This window comes from Falco peregrinus, chromosome 6 (assembly GCF_023634155.1).
Source record: "Falco peregrinus isolate bFalPer1 chromosome 6, bFalPer1.pri, whole genome shotgun sequence".
NCBI classification, from domain to species: domain Eukaryota; kingdom Metazoa; phylum Chordata; class Aves; order Falconiformes; family Falconidae; genus Falco; species Falco peregrinus.
In genome coordinates, this window is record NC_073726.1 from 39,562,920 (window position 1) to 39,584,830 (window position 21,911).

General features: G+C 39.8%; 1 protein-coding gene across 2 annotated transcripts in view; it reads left to right on the forward strand.

Moving 5' to 3' along the window:
• Positions 1–21,911, forward strand: part of TAFA2 (TAFA chemokine like family member 2) — a 192,032-nt gene that overhangs the window by 130,088 nt on the left and 40,033 nt on the right. For both annotated transcript variants that reach the window (XR_008747908.1, XM_055809031.1), the window contains exon 2: positions 5,744–5,850. Coding sequence is in view for 1 of the 2 variants with exons in the window: in XM_055809031.1 (XP_055665006.1) it covers positions 5,745–5,850 (106 nt within the window). In the remaining variant the exon portion in view is untranslated. The remainder of the gene's footprint in view (positions 1–5,743; positions 5,851–21,911) is intronic.

Sequence of the window (21,911 nt, forward strand, 5' to 3'; positions counted from 1 at the left end):
TTGTCTCTTCCTTTAAAAGTTTACTGGATAATCATTTTTCAAGAACTCATGCTGTGTATGTACATCTCTGTCTGGGAAAGTATGTGCTTAAATTTAACTATGTGCTTAAGTCACATTGATTTAAATAAGACAAGTATGGGCATGCATGTCAATCATATGCTTAAGTATTTTTGGGAAGAAGAATTTATTTGCCTCAGTGTCTTAAGTCTTAGCACAGTAGCCTTTCAAAAGCCCTTAAGGCATTAAGCCTAAAATTCTTCAACCTTCCACTGGTACACTTCAGCTGAAAGTAACACTGACAGCCTTCTGTATTGATCTGCCAATAATGCTTTAACTATTTGCAAATATTTCTCAATAACGAGGCTAAGCTGTTTAGGGCTACTTGTTCTGCTATTAAAAGCTCCACACTGGTAAACAACAACTTTTGGAAAAAAACCCAACAAATGCCACCCCTTTTGCTTTGCACACAGAGATGTCCCATGTGACTCCCACGTAAGACCTGCATGCTTTGCTAGGCTAAATGCCTATTCTCTTGCTTTCCTTGCCCACCTAGATCAAAGAAAGTAGCTTATGAGAACAGGTCTGAATTTTTCCCCCAGCTTCATTTCAGAATCAGAATGCACTTTGTGTCTGTTACAGGCTGTGATGTATGAAGCAGAAAGAAGATTGATTTTCACAAGCTACTTTGTACCTGAAGTAATGAGAGTGGCAAATTACTTGTTCACTGAGCAAACATGACAGGAATGTCATAGAGGGAATTTATATATATGCAAACACATGGGGGTCACATTGGTGTTACTTTTACAATGTGACCTTATCCACCAGAGGGGCATTTTTAAATCTGCATTGGGTTACACAAGAAAGGCTAAATAAAACTGCAAATACCTGCACTGCCTGGGATGTAGAAACTAACAAAACTAATAAATAATGTAAGATTCAACACAGTATGGAAAATAATGTAAATGGCTGCATTATTTCTGTACAAGAGACTTGGGGTCAGAAGTGATCTCTCCTGCTCGTTTAACATTTCTCTAAAGCAGCAAATATAATATTTGTCATAAAAGGAAAAGCAAGAGAATGTGGGACTAATTTTCTATCAGGTTTTTGTCTCTTAAACATTTCGTGAGGATTCAGTAGAGAAATAGGCTTATGCCTATTTTTATGAACACTTGCATTCACAGGGTATATGTGTTTGCAGAAGACAAATGGATCTTACTGGCACTGAAAGTTTCTACATATGTAAAGCAGGAATGAATGAATTTTGAACAGCTTCACAGAAGCTTATGTTTGTAAAGAAAAGAAAGAAAAGGAGCAACAGAGAAAAAATGCTGTTACTTCTAGGAAACAGATGAGATTTTTGTGTATAAGCTGTTAAGGGAAGAATGAGAGCTGTATTTCCTTACATTTTTTTCTCCTCAACAATAAAGATTACATGAGGTTACACTTCACTTAAAATAGGAAAGCAAGGCAATTTAGCACTGGCCGTACAATGTAAGGTAATTCCCATGTGGTTCTCCTCTATTTCTGAACTGTTGGCAAGGTGGCTGATCTCAAGCCCAGAAGCAAAGAAGGAAGAAAGTAGAAACTCAGAAGCTTATGAATGCTACATTGCTGCAGTGAAATTGAAGATACACCTCTGTGCATGGTAGTTTCAGTACAGCTGAATACTTGGGCCACATCTGTTGGAAGCGGGCTGACAGACAGGTGCAACTTATTAGTGTATTCACAGTGTGCTTCTGATGAGCCACGGTGGCCAGGGAGAAGGATTTTGACTGACAGCAGTTTGTGAAGATTCTCTGCAAGATTCAGAGGTTCCACCCTGATAAAAAAATCCTGTAATCTTTAACCTATTTTTGTCACTAATCACTAGAACAGTCTGTTCTAGAGTCCTTGATGCCAGACTGGTGATGGTCTTACGGAGTGTGCTTCAGGGAAAAAGAATCTTACAAAGCAAAAGTTACAAATTGTGTGAATTTATTAATTATGTTATGGTGTTAGGTACAGTCACATCAGAGTCCTCTCATGCTCAGCCACTGCGTGCTTGATTTATATGTGTGACATCTTTTATGTTTTATCTTGAATGTGTCCCTGGAACGACAAAAGAAGCTATCTTTCCCTTTTCTTGCCTTGAAGCACGTTGGAAAATGAACTCAAACATGGCAGCCTTTCGTGTCTTCTTGTGTGTGAAAGTGCTGAGAGCTCCCCGAGGTTATTTCCAATATGTTTGACACAGAAACTGAAGTAATTTTTTGTTAGGCATAAACTTCGTATTTTTGTGTAAAATTGATTTTCAAATGTAGGCATCTCTTGTAGCATGGCTGTTCTCGGTTTTGATCACCTTTGGCTTATGTGGCATTACTGAAGGCTGTAAGGATCACAGTGAGGGAGAAGTTCTGCAGAAAGGAAGGTAAATAGAAAAGGAAAATGTCTCACAGAGAAAAGCATTCAGGTTAACAGCTATAGTTTGTCTGTGGAGCTCTGCATCACCTCTAGTAAAAGTAGACCTCATTTCAGAGCTCATTTGTTCTGTTTAACACAACCTGTTACGTTAGTGTAGTAACAGTACAGTAATTTTATTTCCTGGATGCACTTGTCATGGATCAGGGTTGCAAGAGGCTAATAGTTACGTTTCAGAGCTGAGGTCAAACACTGTCTAGTTCCAGTGTCTTCTCAGTGTAAATGCACAAAAAATAACCAGCATCACAGTTTCTGAGTCCAGGTGATAACGCATGCACTCAGATACTGAGCATATCTCATGGCTTCTCCCTGTTATCTAGCTGTTTGCATACTTTGCTGATGAGGTGCATCCATCCCAGCTCCCAGAATTTCTTGGACTACAGACCCTTCATTTTTATTTCTAGCGGTGCATTGCTACAGTCTGGCATTTATGTGTGTAAGCAGGACTGCTGGGAGCAGGGTGCGTCGTACCTTGTTTGTTCTTATGCAGCCACTCACGTGTCCTTGGACTGACTGTCGTGAGCGGCCAGCGCACACAGCTGCATGTCTAGTGTTATACTGCATAATTAGTTTGAAACTTAACATCATCTTCCAACTTTTTCTTATTTGAGCTGCCATATGTTATGAATGCTTTACCTGTGGAGATATTTTTTTTTTTACTGCTGCTGCTGGCCTCTGAACAATTAGTCCCAAGCTAGAACTAACTTCTACTTGCACTGGCTTTTCTGCTGGTTGTGCTTATTATGGGACTGCTATAAGCAAAGTTATGATTTTTGTCCTTCTAAAGGTGAATACCACAAATAAGTAATGCAGAATAGTGTAATAGGCTTGTGGTACAGAAGTGGTGTATTGTTTTCTCATGATTGGAAAACCTGGCAATGGCATTGAGCCCAGATTTTCTGTGTCAAAGCTGAAACCCTTCCTTTACTTTGCACAACAGTCTCTTCTTTAGTCAGTGCTGGCTTATTCCTCTTTGGTGTGCTGGGCTGTGGGCAGAGGTTTGTATCTTCAGTCTGCCACCTACCCTGAGGGGCTGCTGTTCACAGGCAGATAGGTTGGTTTTCTCTCTTTCTCCCCACTGCTACTGTTTTTCCTTCATATTTGCATTTTCTGCTGTGCATTTGCTGCCAGCCTTGTGGCACAGCGAGTGAATCTGACATCAGCAGAATACAGGAAGGAACTGCAATAGATTCAACTTTGCTTAATGGTGCAAGTATCACTGGGTTTCGAGCAGTGATGGGTAGGTGAGGAAGAAAGATCTGATTTTAATGAGGGATGACTTGGCACGAGCATCATAACAGGTGCAGTGTGAGAATCCAGGAGTGAAAGAGTCAATTCATATTCTGTTCAGAGATAGCTGTGAAAGAGCATACGCTGAATGTGCATTCCAGTTTCATTTTTTTGTTCTTATTTACAGTGACAAATAATGTACTTCCCTTTAGCTTTGAGTGCTTCGTAAACCTGGAGCTGATGATGAATTTGCAGTTTACACTCCAAAGGCACTGGAATCAGTGCAAGAAGGCAGAACTTGGTGAGGTTCACAGCACACTGTGACCTCCACTGTGATTGTTAATCAGTCAGGCTTTCAGGGGCACATCCACCATCCTAGATGTAGCACTTGCCTACTTCTCTCTCTTTCCCCCTGATAAATATGATATCTGAACCTCTGGGAAACACACTGTAGATATGTGACTTCCATCAAAGGACGCCGAGTTCTGTGCTTTGAATTCAGGTTTAAAAGGGTCTGGTACGCTTCTCAGTGGGTTCTTAATTTGGGTCATAGTGATTTGTTACACAGAGCCTGGTGTGGAAACTTACAAGCGCTAACAAGATCTCATCAATCTCCTGGAGAGCAAGATTGGCAGTTTTGCGGGAAGTAGTCTGGTTACAGGTCTGAAAATCATGAGTGGAGTTGTGGGATTGGGGGGGGGGGGGGGGGGGGCGCGTTGGGGGGTTGCCTTATCAGCTTGTGGTGTTCTGCTCGAAAGCAATTTGCTCAGAGGAAAGGAGTTGCTTTGAAGAAATGGAAAGAGGTTTGGGACTTTGAACAGGCTATTGGTTAATTCTGTATAGAGCTGTCTGCCTTTCATAGAGTTGTGGTTGCCCAAGATAGTGTTGTACATGAACAGAGCAAAAGACACGCTCCTAAATTCCTTTGGGCTTCCTACGAACATAAAAGGAGACAAATGTGCAACCGTACTGAAGTGATGTAGTTTTTTCTACTCAGAAAGGCACCGTACTTCCAGGCACTACAAAATAGCAGTAATTTTGTTCAAGTGATCAAATTTGCAGCTTTTCTAGTATAAGTGATTTGAAATAGGCATCATTGTCCTATTGACCTATCAGCAGAAACACGACCATCGTGCAGAGCTGTTTCTTAGCCAGCTATCTAGGCCTCTTCTACAGAGAATGAAAAGTGAGAGAAGGTTTCATTATTATACCTCTTGCTACTCTCTGCACAACTGTAATCCTTAAGCAGTAGAGCCTACATTCCTCAACTTGTCTTTTTGGCAGGTGGAGGGGTATTTTGTCTTTGGAGGTGGTTGCTGAGAAATGTGTTACCTTGTGCTTGAACCACCACGGTGCCTTGCTGTCACAGTGAAAACATCACTGAGCAAGATGAGGGTAGGTGTGTGCAATTTCCTTTGGTGCAGTAAATCAAATCTTTTCATTACCCGAAGATAGACAGGAAAGAGACTAGTGAATCTGCCCTGTTTGAGTCCATGTTTCCAAACCATTCATGCCCTCCTAAGAGCATTTCCCTGTGGGAAGGTTGGTACATGTGCTGGAGGTCTATTCAAATCAATTACCACCTTATGACTCATGGGCGCAATCCAAAAAGAGTTGCAATCCCAAAAGTTAAAAACTCCACTATACAGTCAGATAGAACCACACTGACCATGACTGACCCCAGACACACTAGTGGAACTGCTCTGTTCATCAAAACCTGCTGAACAGCTGCGTGGATTCATCCTTCTTGCCAGCTTTGGAAGCTGCTGTGGTTATGAGCGCTGTTTGTGTGCCTTGAGAGAAATGTGGTAAGTGGAGGTGTTCAGTTCTCCTGGTACTGACCAGGGTGGAGAAATGCTGCTGAACCAGGGAGGGAGGTTATACTGATATTCTATATGATGTACCTCATTCACAGCTAAGCAGAATTTAAGACTTAAGAGTTGTCAGTCAGACACTTATAAAAACATCCTGAATTCTCCTTAAATTAAGTTGAAAAATGTTTTTTAAAGAAGTCTTAATATATAAAACACTTAATTTTGTGTATTTTTGTTTTCAGGATGAATAAGAGATACTTACAGAAGGCAACAAAAGGAAAACTGCTAATAATAATATTTGTTGTAACGCTGTGGGGGAAATTAGCATCTGGAGCAAATCATCATAAAGGTGAGAAATTCTGCTCTGTTCTACTACACTGTCATATCTGTGGCCTCTGTCAACAAATTCAGGAGTGTCCAGTCTATGCAACCTTTTTCCTTATGCATATTTGTGTCTCCTGGTATTGGTCCACTAATCAGTACCAAAGATGGAGAGTTTTAAATGGATAGACTTTCATTAATTTTGTGAGAATTTTTCAGTCACGTTTTCAGCATTCTCTGATTTTAGGTAATTTTGTAATTACGGTATTATAATATTTGCAATTATGGTACTATAAAAAAGATGTTAAAGTAAAAAAAAATCAAATAATAAATACTGCTTAGTTATCATATAGCAGGTGTGCTACAAATGAATTCCTGTAAGGAACCTTAGAAAGAAACAATTTTTAGTAACACATATGCTGCTAGTGTGTGCAGTTGCCTGTCAAGGCTAACTTCATGGGTAATGTGTGCTGAATGTGATTGTTTCATCACCAAAAAAAAGACTGTTTCTTCACAGTGTTGTTTGTCTTCTGTGCTTCATTCCTAACCCTGGACCAGTTATAGCTTGTGACAATGTTAAATCTGTTTCCTCTTGGTCATTCCAGCCCTTAAAATGTATACACACCAGCAGAAGCTGTGATGGTTTATTAAAGCTTGTAGAAAGGTTTTTTATCGTGCGTGTGTTTCTGTAAACCCCTAACGCAAGGAACAAGCTCTCTAGATTCATGTATTAATACCTTCTTATAGGCTAATGTAACTTAAAATGTGATCTGCAGTATAATATGATTTTGAAGTCCATGTCTCATCTGCATATGGTCTGTGTTGGCTCTTTATCCACTTATTTAAGATCAGAATAAACTCTTAACAACTTGGGTAAAGTAATGGTGAGAGATGAACATTACTGAGAGCTAAGGAGTTAAATACTGGGGAAGGATTCCAAGAACACCCCTCAGTTCATCGATGTTCGTGTACATTTTATAACTTCTCCTCTGATAGGATTTCATGAGCAGGTATTTTATATATCTAGCTGCTAGATATTTTTCTGCTGTGTGAAGATATCTTGCTTCAAAATACCTCACTGATTAGGACTTCAGGATGCAGAAACACTTTCTGCAAAGTCTTTTGTGAGTTGCGATTTGGCTGCAGAAAAAACAGATTCTGATGTGGTCCTGCAGGCCACCAAAGACGGATATCGTGCCAGGCAGGAATCATGCTGACACTCTTTGCTCTGCCTTTGTTCCCCCTCTGAACCAGAATATGGACTTGTGCTGTGGCTTGCCAGTTTAGTTGTCTATTGGAGAAGAGCCAAGATATTCTAGCCTAGATTCATAATTCTTTTGTCTTTGATTATCTTTCTTTAAAAATCAGAAAGCTCATCTCCAGACCATTTTGATTCCATCCACAAGGGCTGGTCAAGCTGTGTTTGCCTCAATCGAATTCCAACTTTGTAAAAGTATGCTTGTACTCTTTTTGAAAAACTCATGGGTAAAAACCTGTCACTAAGTATTCCACAGAAACAAATTATAGTTCTAAGCACTATTTGGGGAATCAGTGGTTCATAACTGAAAATGAAACAATCCTCCACCAATTTTAACTTTCCAGGTATATTCATGAAAAGGAAACCCCAGCAGAGCTATACCATTAATTATCTGGACAGTACCTGGCATTTGAGCCCCAGCCTTAGAGCAGAAATAACTTGAGAAATAATGAATTTGATGGTTTTAGATAAAAGAAATATGCACACGAGTCCCCCTGCAAAATCAGATTATCTACTGTAGGGATTATTTTTTACATTCCTGCAAGTTAACAAAAAGCTTTAATTTTTCTTTTCTTTAATTTGTCACTTTTCATGCCTTTAGCAAAATATATGAAGAAGTCTTGCAGGGAACAACAATAATAATAAGCTGAATTGAGCATTTAATTTCGAAAAACAGCTATTTTACCTTTAGATTCTTTTGGAAAGAAATAATATTCAGAAGGATTTTGGCTTGTGGATTTAGTAGGTCTGCAGATCAGGTGCACTCACTGTATATGGGGCATTATTTTACAAAGTACAAATCAGAGTTATGCAGCTCAACTACCATTGATTTCCAAGATACTGGGAGTTTAATTTCTCATTGTATCACAGAAAATCTTCCCCCTGCTCTAATAGCAGAAACTGAGCTAAGATACATGCAAGGAGAATTTGACACTTCACCTTTGCATGGAGTTTCCAAACACTAAGAAATGTGCGAGTTTCTTCAGTGATAATTATCCCTAGCATCATTAATCTTAATTTATAGAAGTCCTTACTAATATATTGACATGAAAATCCCTAATGACTTTGAAGGAGCCCCTACAATTTCAAAAATCGATAACCTACATTTAAAAAAAATCTTTACTTTTGTATTGACTTAGTCATATTATGCGTCAGTTGCACCAACTCTTAAACCCACCTCTTTTTCAGAGGGCTATTGTAAAAGAAAAGAAAAAGAAGGAAAGATCATCAATTTGTGAAAAATTGTTTAATGAGCATTCTGCTCTCCAGACAGGCTTCCATGGGGTTATAAACAGCTGACTCTGACAAGCCGTCTCTAGGCTCATTGTGCTTGTTTTGGGGATACGGCACAAATGAGAAATCCCAAGTCAGCAGCAAGAAAACCAGAGGCGGAGGCAGGGCATGGGGAAGCAGGCTCTGAGGTCCGGTTGAGCAGCCACCAGGGATACAAACTGAAATTTCACATTACAGCTTTTCAGCGTCAGGTGTATGGGCACCAGGTCTGTCCTTTCTCTTGAGAAGACTGGTTTAGAAGACACTTTTGCTCCATTTATCTTCAATGATAAGGTTTCATCAGTCCAGACAAAAAGTCCAAGAGCTAAAAGAGGTAGGCACTCACACTGTTTAAAACAACACACAAAGCTCACTTTTTTGCCGCACACAGGATTGAGTTCTCCTGTGTAGTTCCTGGGTATGCACATACTTACATTCCTTTTAGCCTGTCTTCTGGAAAGAAACAGCAACTCTGCTTTTTCATTTTACTTGGGACCCTGATACTATGGTGATGTGTGCTGTACCTGAGCACAGGCACCTGTGAATCGGCCCGCAGAACCAGATCCCTTTATGCTGCAGTTAGCTATGTGTGAGAAGACGAGAGTGGCATTATCAGTCTGCAAAAGGATGTTGTCAAGGTTATAAGTCTAAAAACTGATACACCTTTAGGGTGGCTGATAGAAATCCGTAAGGGTATTTTATTATATGACCGATCCTGATCCTCCTACTTATTGCTCGCACTTGGAAAACAAATAAACCTATGCAAACATACAGTGTTCACTGACAGATAGGGCAGGCAGGCATCAGTTCAGCATCACTGCCTGTTTGCTATTTCTGTCACAAGCAACATGAATTGATTGTGTGACCACTGTATCACGGCCCATGTTTAAGGTTTTAAGTGTTGAACTAGTCCTTTTGGGAAAGAAATACACTGACAGCCCCTTACAAGCACTCCTCTGTAGATAGCAGGCTACTGTGAGACACATTTTACCATTAAAAAAAAACTCTTTCCAAATTTGGGTTTCTGTGAGCTTTTTGCAATTATTAAGTTCTTTTTTACATTGACAATGCAATAAGATAATCTAAATAAATTAAGGGTGCTTTTGAATCTGAGCATAGTTTAACATTCCTCAAAATACAAAACAATAAACTTTATATTAATTTTAAATCCTTGGAGAAAATAAAAAGTTGTTTAAAAATATGGGTAATCATGAATGCTTGCTTGCCAGAAGGAATTTGTTATGGAACCATAAACCACTCCATGTAGATAAACAAAGTAGTTGAGTATTTTGGGACATACTAGATGAAAAGGCATGATAGTTTATTTTAATTTTAAAAATTTCACGCAGAAGCTGAACTTTTTCATTGATGCCTATCATATAGTTAAAACAAACTAAACCCTTTATTGTTTGTAATGAGGAACTGCTGCGCCTACTTGTCTGTCAATTTGCACTACTGAGGGCACATCTTGCTATTCACAAGGAGAAAATAAATCTTGGTTTCTCCTGGCAGCGGAGTAGCAGCTCTGAAGCCCAGATGAGTGGAGGAGCCGCTGAGCCTCTAAAGCTGCTAGTTAGATCACCCTTCCCAGAAGAGTCTGCCTTTCTCAACTGCCTTGCTGGGGCAGCAGCACTGCTGGCACCCACGCTGTGATGTGGATGTAGCCTGTGCTATGCATGTGCCTGGAGTTTGGGAATGGGTACGACTATGAGAAGCAAGAAACCCAGTGGCAGCAGTGGCATGCTTTCAGGTGGAGCTGATGTGTTTATATCCATGGCTGGACTTTTGATAGTGGTCATCCTCTTCCCAATTCACCAGGTCTCTTTCCTTTTGTTTTGTGAAAAGAGTACAAATAAAATGTGCAGAACAGTCCTGGAAAGCCTAAGGAACAGTCTGGAGATTTTAACTCTTTGTGAAACAGTTAGAAATGCAGCTTAATTGTAATCATTGTCCACAGGTATCTTATTTTCTTTGTATATCTCATTGTTCCTGTTTGCTCTGGAAGATCTTTAAGTCTTAGGTCAAGATTTGTCATGTTTTCTATCAGGAAAATGAACCAAAAGATGGCAAGCCCTGAACAGGGCTCAGTATAGTTTAACACGCGTCCCATGTATCTTTGAGAATGTGAACTATTTTTAGGGGAAGAAATCTCATTGTAATGAACAAATTTAATCAAGTGTGATACTGTAGGCCAGTATGGGCAGTAGCGTGCCCGGTTCGGGAGAGTGAGTATGTGGCCCTTGCAGACAGACAGGGTGGTACAAGTTTGTTCTTTGGTTTTCTAGCACTCAGCAGGGCTCTCTTAGCAAGTGCAGTAATGCTAACGCTGCACTGAATCAGCATGTGAGAGGCTTCTGGCTCTGCCTGACCCTTGGGCTGTGGAATTGATTTGTTCTGAGGAGAGATAATATAGCACTTTGTTAAAAGCCATGGTAATGGCCTATGTGCATTGCCTCGATGCCCTCATGCCTGTTTCATGCACAAAGGGTGAAATTCACTGGTGAGTTAGGACAGCTGTTTAGATGGCTTAATAAGTGATTTATGTCATATTTGTGGTTCTTTTGTATCATTAGGGAAGTTCGAGGGACTTGAGACATGATGGTGCAATGCTTTCCAAACAGCGCTGTGTATTGTGCCTTACAGATACTGTTGATCCTCTGATCCTTGGATAGATTTTCTCCTAGCCAAACTTTCTTCTTACAGCTGTCCACTAATTGAAATTCACCCAGTTGCCTGTGTGTAACTCTATTGCTATATGTATGACTCCATGTTCAGATGTCTGTACTGGTTTGTAATCCCTGGACTCCTAGGACAAAGCTTTATTATCAGAAATATCATATATTATGGATGTGGGTAAATGTACCTTGAAGTTTACTAAAGGCAAGCCTAAGTGGAGATGCTTCTGAGCACTGAGGGTTAAGACATTGTTTTTCTTGTGCTGACTGCTTGCTGTAGACCAAATGGAACTGTCTTGATTAGGCTGGGAGAAAGCCTCCAGAGCACGTGGGTGGTCAGGTAGAAAAGGAGAGAGGCTGGCTTGCAGGAAGCTTACAGCAGGAGCAAAGTCTGGGGGACAACTGACAAGACTGCTGAAGAGACAAACAGATAGCCTTTTGAGGTGATGGAAAGGAAGGGACTTAAGGAGCCAGATGTGACTGTGTTGAGGGGTTCTGGTCTGAGGGCAGACTCGGAAAGAAGAATCCGTCCTGCCAAGGGCAGATTTGCTTATAGGCTCTTTTATTTCTGTTCGGCTTTACTTAGCACCGCTGAGTTTTCTCAGTTTTAAAATATGTCTGTGTCTAGTTTATAATAAATGACTTTGAATTACTAGTCTTGCTGAAGTTTTAAGGTACTTTGTAAGAAAAGGTCTACTACAGACCTCTGACTGACTTCGGTCTCATTGCATTTGGTATGAAAAATCGTATTAAAAATTCTTGAACATTATATCAGCTGGAACACCGCAGAATATATGTAACTGATTGCACTGCTGAGAATCACGCTAGAGGCTGCAATCATTCAGAAGAGCTGGTGAAGAACTGTGCAAGTCCTTTACTGTGGTGTCTTGTGACTGCATTTAGACTGTGCAAGTTACCAACAACAATGTTCAGAAGCTTGGGTAAATACCTACAACATATTGCAGCTAAATAATGCTGTCTAGTTTACTTTATTCAGGAAAATAAGGGGGTTGCCTGTCATTTTGGTCTTTGAGATCTACATTCCTAGTGTTTGGAGTCTCAGTGTCTAGATAACTGATACATGTAAGACCTCTGAAGTATTCAAACCTTTGTCTTCCTGTAGAATTGCCTTCGTCATGAAGTTACAGTGTTTTTAGTTCCAATATACTTTTTGTCCTTTCTGTTGAGGATTTTACACTGTGTAGAAGACAGCGTTCATAATGCAGAAAGAGAGGGTGTTTGTATTCAATTTTAAAAGCAGTAAGTACATTTAGTGCAGGGGACAGAAACCAGTAAAAAGACAACCCTCCTTCCAGCTAAGTAACCACTAGACAGCCACACGCTCCCTCTTGTTCTCTTTCCTTCCTAAAGAAGTCCTATGGGAGGTAATGGCATTCTTTGGGGACATGAGGTAAGTGGTTTGAACCTCTTTGAGCTGAAGAGGGTACCAAATGCAGATATCCCAGTTCTATGATGCGGGCTTTAATATAAAGGGTAAGCAGGAGCAGTGCCATTTTTTCCTCAGTTTGTGCTTTTTTGAAATGCCTGTACCGTAACATTTGGTGAGAGATCTGGCCCTTTGGGTAAATTGTATGTGTTCAGCATGCACCTTCTGGTTGTGTGGGCCTGTCAAAGTCTATTAAGAGTTGCTCTGCATGTTCCCAGGTTCTTTACTACTGGAATTAGGTAGGAGAAAACTGTGTAATATTTAGATGAGGGAATTTTCAAGCACACAGAGGGAGGTATGTGGATACCATATATACATAAGAGGGAGGTCTTAGGAGCTACCAGGTGAGGCTGGAAGATGTTAGTGGGGTCGGTCAAAATATGAGATGGAGGCATCCACTTGTCTATTGTCAATCTGTCAATCCTGCTTCAGCAAACTTTTGTCATATATGCTCAATGTCTCAAACATGGATAATCTTATCTACTATGGAAGTTTGTCCCAGAGATAGATTCTCTTAAATGAGAATGCTTTGTGTGCAGCTTTCACTAATTTAATTCTGAGTGTAATCAATGTTTAAATATAGAAACAAAGGAAGATGATAGTTATTTTAGCAGGCACGGGAAAGAAAGATATGAGATATTCTTATCTAGCTTGGGCATTAGTTGGAAGTTTTAGTTATATCAGGATCAGAACTTGATCCCAAAATTGCTATTTGCTTGAAGATAAAATAGAGCACTCAGTCGAACACTTTCATATTGGTATCTGTCACTGCAATCTAAAATGCTAATACAATATCTGTTAGAATTCAGTAGATAACATTCCTTGGCCTTCTGGCAGGGTATAATGGAAAATAATTTTCTCTGATTGCCAATATGCCAATAGTTCTGATGCTTCACTGGGACATGGGTGCCAAAATCATGGCAATAGCAGAGTTATGCCTGTTTCTTCCCTGTGCTGCCAGCTCCATCACAGCAAATGGCTGCCTTCATTTTTGCCCCCATTCCCGCTGCCGCCTTGGTGATGGAACTTGTCTGTCCTTGAGGCAGCCATGGAGTAAGAAGTTGGGAAGTCGTAATGAGATACTATGCGTTTTCCTTTACATTGATCACTTCAAAATATTTCTGTTTGTATTTGGCAAGTATGGTTTCTTGATGTTTTTTTAAGACACATAAAAAGGGAAGTGGTTAGTAGTTCTTTATTTTGGGCCTGATCTTGTCATCCTAATGTCAAATTTTTATTAACTTTCCATGAATGAGTACCCAGGATCTTTTCCTTAGATACATTCAGAACTTGTGTTGCAGTGGTAAGGAGATGACTGCACAAAAGATTATTTTCTTGTAGAAGTTACATAGTTGATTTTACAGCTTGAAATGCCAAACTTCTTAACATTTTCAACCCTTTTATTTATTAGTGTTATCTTCCTTTAGATAGCTGGCTCACTGATCAGCTGTTTTTTTAGCTAATTTCTGTTTTGGAAGATTAAGCTTTCCTTTGCTTTTTTGTTAGGAAAATATTGTAAGATGTTAGGGCTGAAAAAACACTGATAATATGCTTGCCCTGCTGTTACTTTTTCCTATCATGAGTAAATGTTGACATTTTCCTAATACTGGAATCAGATCTACTTTTCCAGTTTTATATTTTTGGTTTCAAATTAGTCCTGCTGATTTGTTATGTAAACTAAGTAATGCAGTTTGCTAGATTCCTTTGTCCTTATACCTAGGAAAACAGTGCTTACATTTGCATGCCACAGTTTTGACTAAACCCATAAAAATAGTATGAAAGAAACAGTTAGCCCCCCTAGATGGTTGTCTTTATTCAAATACCCTTGGTTTAATAGTACCACTCTCTTGGATCTGGTGTTCAGAATTTTCCTTGTTGTTTCATTAACTTCTTAAGTGCTCAATTAATGTAGCATATAGTAGTATATTTTTGTTAGCATTTCCAGATTTAAAATATTATTTTCGAGGCTTACAGTTATATTCTGAACTTTTCATTTGCCTTAATGTATATTATGTGATAGATAACATCTGAAATAAACTTTTCCTTAGAGTAGAAAAGGAAAGCAATGGATGTTAGATGCAGCTGTGATCAGGGAGGAGGAGAAAGACTGTTTAGTGACCTGGAATCCTGGAGAAACCCAGCAGATTTTTCTTTACTGGTATGACAAGTTTGTTTTTTCCTTTTTCCTCAGAGAAACAATCATAAAATTTTATTAATATCTGGGACTATCAAACAAAAATATAATTGAAAAGATAATCTGAATACTTTACAGTTTCCCTTTCATTATGTTTTCCCAAATTCAACATGTTGAGATTGTGCCATTTTTATAGGGTCAACATCACATTATAATTAACAGTATGATCCTTAACAGTATCCAGATATGTAAAATGACTGTAATGGCATGATTAGGGCCAATTCTGTCTTCAAAGTCTAGATCTGGTTTCAGGTATGGAGGCCATGTATCCCAGTGCTAGTCTTAAAGGTTTTCTGCACTGCCCCTCAGGCTTTCCAATATACATTCCATACATACTACATACATTCCATACATGCAGTGATGACTGCCCTGTATGGTATCTACTGCACACCTCCATTATCCTGCTCAGGGGAGTTCACATATTCACATTGGGAGGTTTGTGCCTGGAAAATGACATCCCGTGTGGAGATTATTACAGCAGCATTCAGGGGATATGTTAATCTGACTTTCATCTGCATTAATTTTCTGCTGGTAATGTCTAAAGACTATGCCCTTCTCTCTTGATACTCTTCACTGAATTTACTCTATAGCGGTGTTAAGTAATTGCTTGTACAATGTCATATTTTAGAACAGCTGTTCTTTAGTCATACAAGTGGCAAGGAAACATTCAGAAACAGTCAGCTATTCTGGGGAATAGCAGCAGAAAAATCCTTCCTGTGTTTTGGGTTGCAATCTGTAAAGTTCCTTTCTGAACAAAAAGTTTTATTTCTCTACTTTGGGAGGCTGAGGGGGATTTGCCATTTTAAGGCTTATTGGGGCAGTCTTTCACTGTAGTAGGTTTTGAATCATAGACTCATAGAATCATTTAGGTTGGAAAAAACCCTTAAGATCATGGAGGCCAACCATAAAGGACTCGATGTAAATTTGTAAACAGGTCTCATCTTTTCAGAAGGTAAGGGAACTGATCTGAGCCTAAGCTGCAAAAACCAGAGGGTGCTGGCTGACAGCTGGCTGAACACAAGCCAGCAGTGTGCCCAGATGGCCAAGAAGGCCAGTAGCATCCTGGCTTGTATCTGAAACAGTGTGGCCAGCAGGACAAGGGCAGTGGTCATCCCCCTGTACTGGTGATGGGCTCAGTTTTGGGCCCCTCACTCCAGGAGGGACATCGAGGTGTTGGAGCATGTCCAGAGACGGGCAATGAGGCTGGTGAAGGCTCTGGAGCACAAGTCTGATGAGGGGCGGCTGAGGGAACTGGGGTTGTTTGGTCTTGAGAGGAGGAGACTCAGGGAGGACCTTACCGCTCTCTACAGCTGCCTGACAGGAGGCTGTAGGCAGGTGGGGGTCGGTCCCTTCTCCCAAGTAACAAGCGACAGGACAAGAGGAAATGGCCTCAAGTTGTGCCACGGGAGGTTTAGATTGGATATTAGGAAAAAATTCTTCAGTGAAAGGGGTGGCCAAGCATTGTCACAGGCTGCCCAGGGAGGTGGTGAAATCAGCATGCCTGGAGATGTTTAAAAAATGTGTAGATGTGGTGCTTAGGGACATGGTTTAGTGCTGGACTTGGCAGTCCCAGATTGTCATTGTTTAACCTCGGGCCAGTGACTAAGCACCATGCACTCGCTCACTCCCCCCACAGTGGGATGAGGGAGAGGACTGGAAGAGTAAAAGTGGGAGAACTTGTGGGTCGAGATAAAGACAGTTCAATGGGTAAAGCAAAAGCTGTGCATGCAGGCAAGGCAAAACAAGGAATTCATTCACCACTTCCCATGGGCAGGCAGGTGTTTGGCCATCCCCAGGAGAGCAGGGCTCCATCATGTGTAACGTTCACTTGGGAAGACAAACACCATAATGCCACATGTCCGTCCCCCCCGTCCCGTCCCCCATCCCGTCCCCCGTCCCCCCCCCCCCCCCCCCCCCTTCTTCTTCCTCCAGCTTATATACCAGCATGGCGTCATATGGTATAGAATATCACTTTGGCCAGTTCGGATCAGCTGTCCTGGCTGTGTCCCCTCCCCGTTTCGCTGTGCTCCTCCAGCCATTTTGCTGTCAGGGCCTAAGGAACTGAAAAGCCCTTGACTTAGTATACACATTACCCAGCAGCAACCAAACCCGTGTGCTATCAACATTGTTCCCACACGAAATCCAAAATACAGCACTGCACCTGCTACTAAGAAGAAAATTAACTCTATCCCAGCTGAAACCAGAACATGGATTAACAGTTGTACTTAAATGATCTTAAAGGCCTATTCCAGCCTAAATGACCCTATGATCCTATTCTATGATTCTAACAGCTCCAAAGAAGTGAAGCTTGCATCTGTACACATGCATGTGTGCATGCACGTGCACACAGAGATATGAGGAGAGGCTTGGATGAAAGAGAAAAAGGCAAGGTCATCACTGATGAAATAGCTTACGTGGACCATTTCAGGTTTTTTTTAGATGATTATAATTTATTTATGGGAGCTTCACAAAATACTACGTGCTCTTCAAACCTAACTGAAAACTCAGGAAATTGTCCACAACATCCAGTTTCAGGTATCTCTCTTAAGTACTCCAAAACACCCTTCAGAGCTCATTCCTATCACAAAGTGGGAACTCAGCCTTTCTGTGTAGGTGTGAATACTTCCCTGAATTCATATACCAAGGAGTTTGCAGCCCATTGGAAACCTTCTGGAATTTTTGGAAAGTCTCTTAGCAGGAGGACTGTTTGGATATTGTTTTATCTGCCTAATAATTCTTCTCCTGTATCGTGGTCATAATGTCCAAATAAAATTGTAAAGGCCTTATTTTATTTCTGCTGTTCAAATGAAGTCTCATGTTGCAATTCAGAAGCCAGTGAAATTTGGTCCGTGACAGAGTCATTTATATCTGTATATTGTTCTGCAAATATCATTCTGTTGTGTTAAAAAAGATTTGGTTGTAAAACGTGGATTTGATGTCTGCTGTGTTTCTCATAGTTGAACTAAAATATGGAGTTTTGCAGAGGGATAATGCAGAAATATTGACCTTTCCATTAAAGTGTGAAAGTACCATTTAACTGTGACCAAGAAAACCCCGCTTCTCCACACAGACGGGAGCAAAGCCATGGCATACTGGAGAATGGAGGCTGGCTTGAGGGTTTAGAAGGCAGAAAGCAGGAAAATCATAAAAGAGCAGTCTGCTTTGTGCAGCGCTCTTTTACCAGGTTGAGCAAGAATTCTGTCTGCAGTGATGAGGAGGCTGAGGCAGGAGCTGCCAAGTCTGTCTTGTTCTTTTTTTCCCCATAGATTTGTATAACTCTTGTACTCAAATTGTTCTCAAGTAAATGCAGTAGACTTAGAATTCTTTCTGCAAAATTATTCTAGCTTCAGTATCAAGTGTCCTTGAATGACTGAGATATAAAGCTGAATACGTGGGTTATTCTGGGTGAATGCAGAGCTGCAGAAAGGATATGCTTGAGAAAACTGTTCTGTTAAGACCAACACAAATCTTGGATGCGTTGTGCCATTGTATTTTTAGGTGGAAGTTCTTAGAATTGCTTCAGCTGGGCCTGTCCTCCAGGACCATGTCTGAGAGGAGAGCTAGGGCTCATAAGGAGACTGGCTGACTTGCTGGGAAGGTCAGAAATGTTCTGGATCCAGGATCTGAACCCAAGACTACGTATGTGTCTGATGAGAGGGGAGCAAGGATGAAGTGGTTAAGCCTGTAATCCAGTCTCAGTGAAGACAATGAATCGTGGAAAAGACTGAAATCATCATTAGATTCCTCCAAGGAACTGGAACACTAAGGAAAACCAAAGTTAAGTTTTCAAAAGGTGACAGCAGAAAGTATTGTACATATGAACAAGAAAATGAAAAGATTTTAAAAGTAAAATACTTATTTAAAACTTTGCTCAGTTATGTTATGTAAATTTACTACTGATAAGAAAAAAGTTTACTGGTGCTGAACTTTCATCTAAGATGCATTGGCATGTGTCAGATTAACTGTGGAAATTTTGTGAAATGCAACCCAAAAAGGTGTGCTAACTGCTAGACACCGCAGAGTGGAAAGTAAGTATATTTCCAGTGAGTGAATACCGAGAAAATAAGCATCTGGAAGAAATGGGAATTTTGGATTCTTAATTGCATCATTCATCCCAGAACATCTGCCAGAGATGTTAAGAGCAAATATAACTGTATCTGAGAGAAGATATAAGTTTAAATAAGGAAGGAGGAAGAGTAATATTGTGCCATCTTGTTACACCGCTGCATGCTGTGCATATGAAGGCTGTGTAAATCTCTCTTCTTCTAGTTTTGGTTCAAAAACACCTTAAGAGAATAAAAAAAAAAGTTTCTATGCCTATGGTTACATTCTCAGAATATGGGGAAACCCAGAAAATCTCATTTATGACAAGTAAATAATTAATATTTTGCATATTTTGTCCGTTGTCATAACAATACATGGTATACTAGGAAGCTGGGTTGCGGAACACAAAGGGCGCCCTGGAAACACCTGAGAAAAGCATTAACTTTTCATCCTACTTAGCCACTCCTGTTCACAGTATAATTTAGATGAGCACAAAGGCTTCTTTACTCTTCGCTGGCACAACAGTCTTGGAAACTGCTCTTTGGGGATTGCGGGAATTAAGTGCAGTCAGGCCCTCTGCCTAATATTAGGGAAGGAGATGGGATGGGATGGGATGTAAACAGCTAAAAAGTGGGGATTTAGGAGATTCTTCATTACAACAGTGCAAGGACAGTGCTCACCAGTCTTATCTCATGCCTTTCTTGACTTTTGAGTTTATGCCCTGCATCATTTGATGCGTTTTCTGCTTAGTGGTTTAAGGACAGTGCGTATTACCCACCCTCCTGTCACAGCATTACTGTCATTACATTGTCCTGTGTTTACAGTGAAAAACAGCTTGTATAGATGAAAATGACTGAAGAGCTTAGCTACTAGAGAGGGGTCAGGAATACTGTACCTCACAAATCTGAAACAGGTTTAATTTTTAATTTTCTTTTAAAAAATAAATACCAGAAAGGACCATTGCATATTATTGCCTGTAAAAATGCCATATTCTAGAATGACTGTTCCTTAGTTATAGAAGTACCCCAAAAATTTTCAGAATCAATGAGCTATTTTTGAAAATAGCAAAACACAAAATTATTTTATTTTAATTGTTTTGGACTAAGACCTCCATTAATAGATTAACAACATTTTCTGTTAATTTTATTGGTATTAGGAAGTTTACGTTTTTTCTGAAAGTCAGAGCAAATAAAAATTAAAATAATCTGAATGGCATGTGGAAATCATACTCTTATTTTTTGCAGTTCATGTGGTTTTTTTCATCACAGATGACATTTTACAGTCATTATTTTTTCATGTTTCTGAAAAAAACAATGCTAGTCTGTTCAGTACTATTGACAGTAAATACTGAAAGTACTTTAAAGTAATGAATTTGCTGAAGCAATTACCTTTCTCAAGAGTAGTTCTTGCTTCTGTTTTCAAATATGATTTAGTCTAATGAGCATTTTTTAACTTGGATATACAGTAAATCCTGTTAAGAACTCACATTTAAAACTATCACACTAAGCAGTGGTGTATGAAAAAAAAAAAAAAGTAAAATAATCCCTTATCAGACTGATCTTAGCTGCCAGAAAAGCTCTCCTAAAAATCTGTTCTTCTGTTCTTTTGTCCAAACAGATCTGTAGAAGTGATTATAAACTAATTTGCTCTTCTGCTGGGCACTAGGAATACAACAGTCTGCACGTAAGCAGCATTATGACCCACACTAAAATTATGAGAAAATGCCAAATTATGGCTTATCCTAATAGAGTCATTGTAGGAGAGGAGTGCTAGACTATAAAATATCACTCTATTTTTCATAACAATGATCGCTAGGGGGTAACAATTTCAATAGTTTTTAATGAAGTTTTTATGTTTGGCATTTATTTTGTACTTTATTTATTTTATGGACGAATCTCCTAGGTTCATGCCTAGTAAAAATGAATAATTAAGGAGGAGATAGATGGGACGCATGAGATTTCTTTCTTGCAGACAACCTGGAGAAAAATGTGGAAAAGTTATTTTACAGCTATGGAGTGTGATCTATAAGCTTCAGACTATTTCTCTGTCCCTTTATTAAAGCGAATTGTCTACAACAAGAAAATAAATCAGTGATGCGGTTTAAATTCAGGAAGTCTGCCCGAGTCCTCTAGGTTTTAATTTGTTTTTTCTTTGCAGGATAAAGTTCATTGTTTAAAGAAAGCTTTAAAAATCAGTCTAGATATGCCGCTGCCATAAATAGTAACATTTTTAAAAGCTCCTGAAATAATAGCTAGGGGGAGTGTTTCTCAAATGTCCTTTTGCTTCTTCCTCTGACTTTAGTGTTATATCTGAACCTGAAAGTCACTCCTCTGCTGAGTCCTGGCAAATGTCTGAGATCTTAGAGGTCAACCTTTCAGCGGAGAATAAGTCAGTGGATATATTTTAGCTTGGTTTAGTTATACACATATATTATCAGTCCTAGAGCAGCCATGGTTGTAGAGCACTGACCTCCTGTTAGGCCTGTTCCAGTGTTGTGGTCATGTCAGATTCTCCAGAGGGCAGTCTCCCAAAAGGAATGGCAAACCAGGGACCAAGTCATGTCTCCGCTAATGTAGCTCTTTCCCTTAGGGAGCAATCTACTCTTGCACGCTTAAAATTCAGGTATTACCTCCTGGGGATGCTTCTGTCTCTAGCTCTGGATTGATTATACAGGGATGTCCAGCTTAGAGTAGATGCCAAAGCTGTAGACATCAATGTATGGTGACACGTGTCTTTGCTTTTATAAGGAGCAGTGGAACCTCCACTTTCTTTATTGTTACAATAATCATATAATAAATGATGGTATAAAGATTCAGAAAGTGAATAAAAATGTCAAGATGCATTGTTACGTTAAAGTTTTGGATCCTTCTACTTAGAGATACTTTCTTGTATGTCCTTGACTGTATATGTATGTAGGTATGTATGCATCTGTATAATACTTGAAAAAAATAAGCAGGGATAAAACTACAAAACCCCAGCAAGTCTGTCCAGTTTGCAGGTTCAGACACCGCTGTGCCTTGATTTTGGGGCTCTGAACTGCTGAAATTCGGTTTCTGTTCATTCAGCCAACAACATATTTATGTAATACCTGTGTTGCTAGACTGTAGATATGACTGTACGGGAAAGGAAATGTGAATGAATGTGCCACTTGCTTGAAGAGGTGAGATAGAGGACCAGAAATAATCAGATATAATCTGTA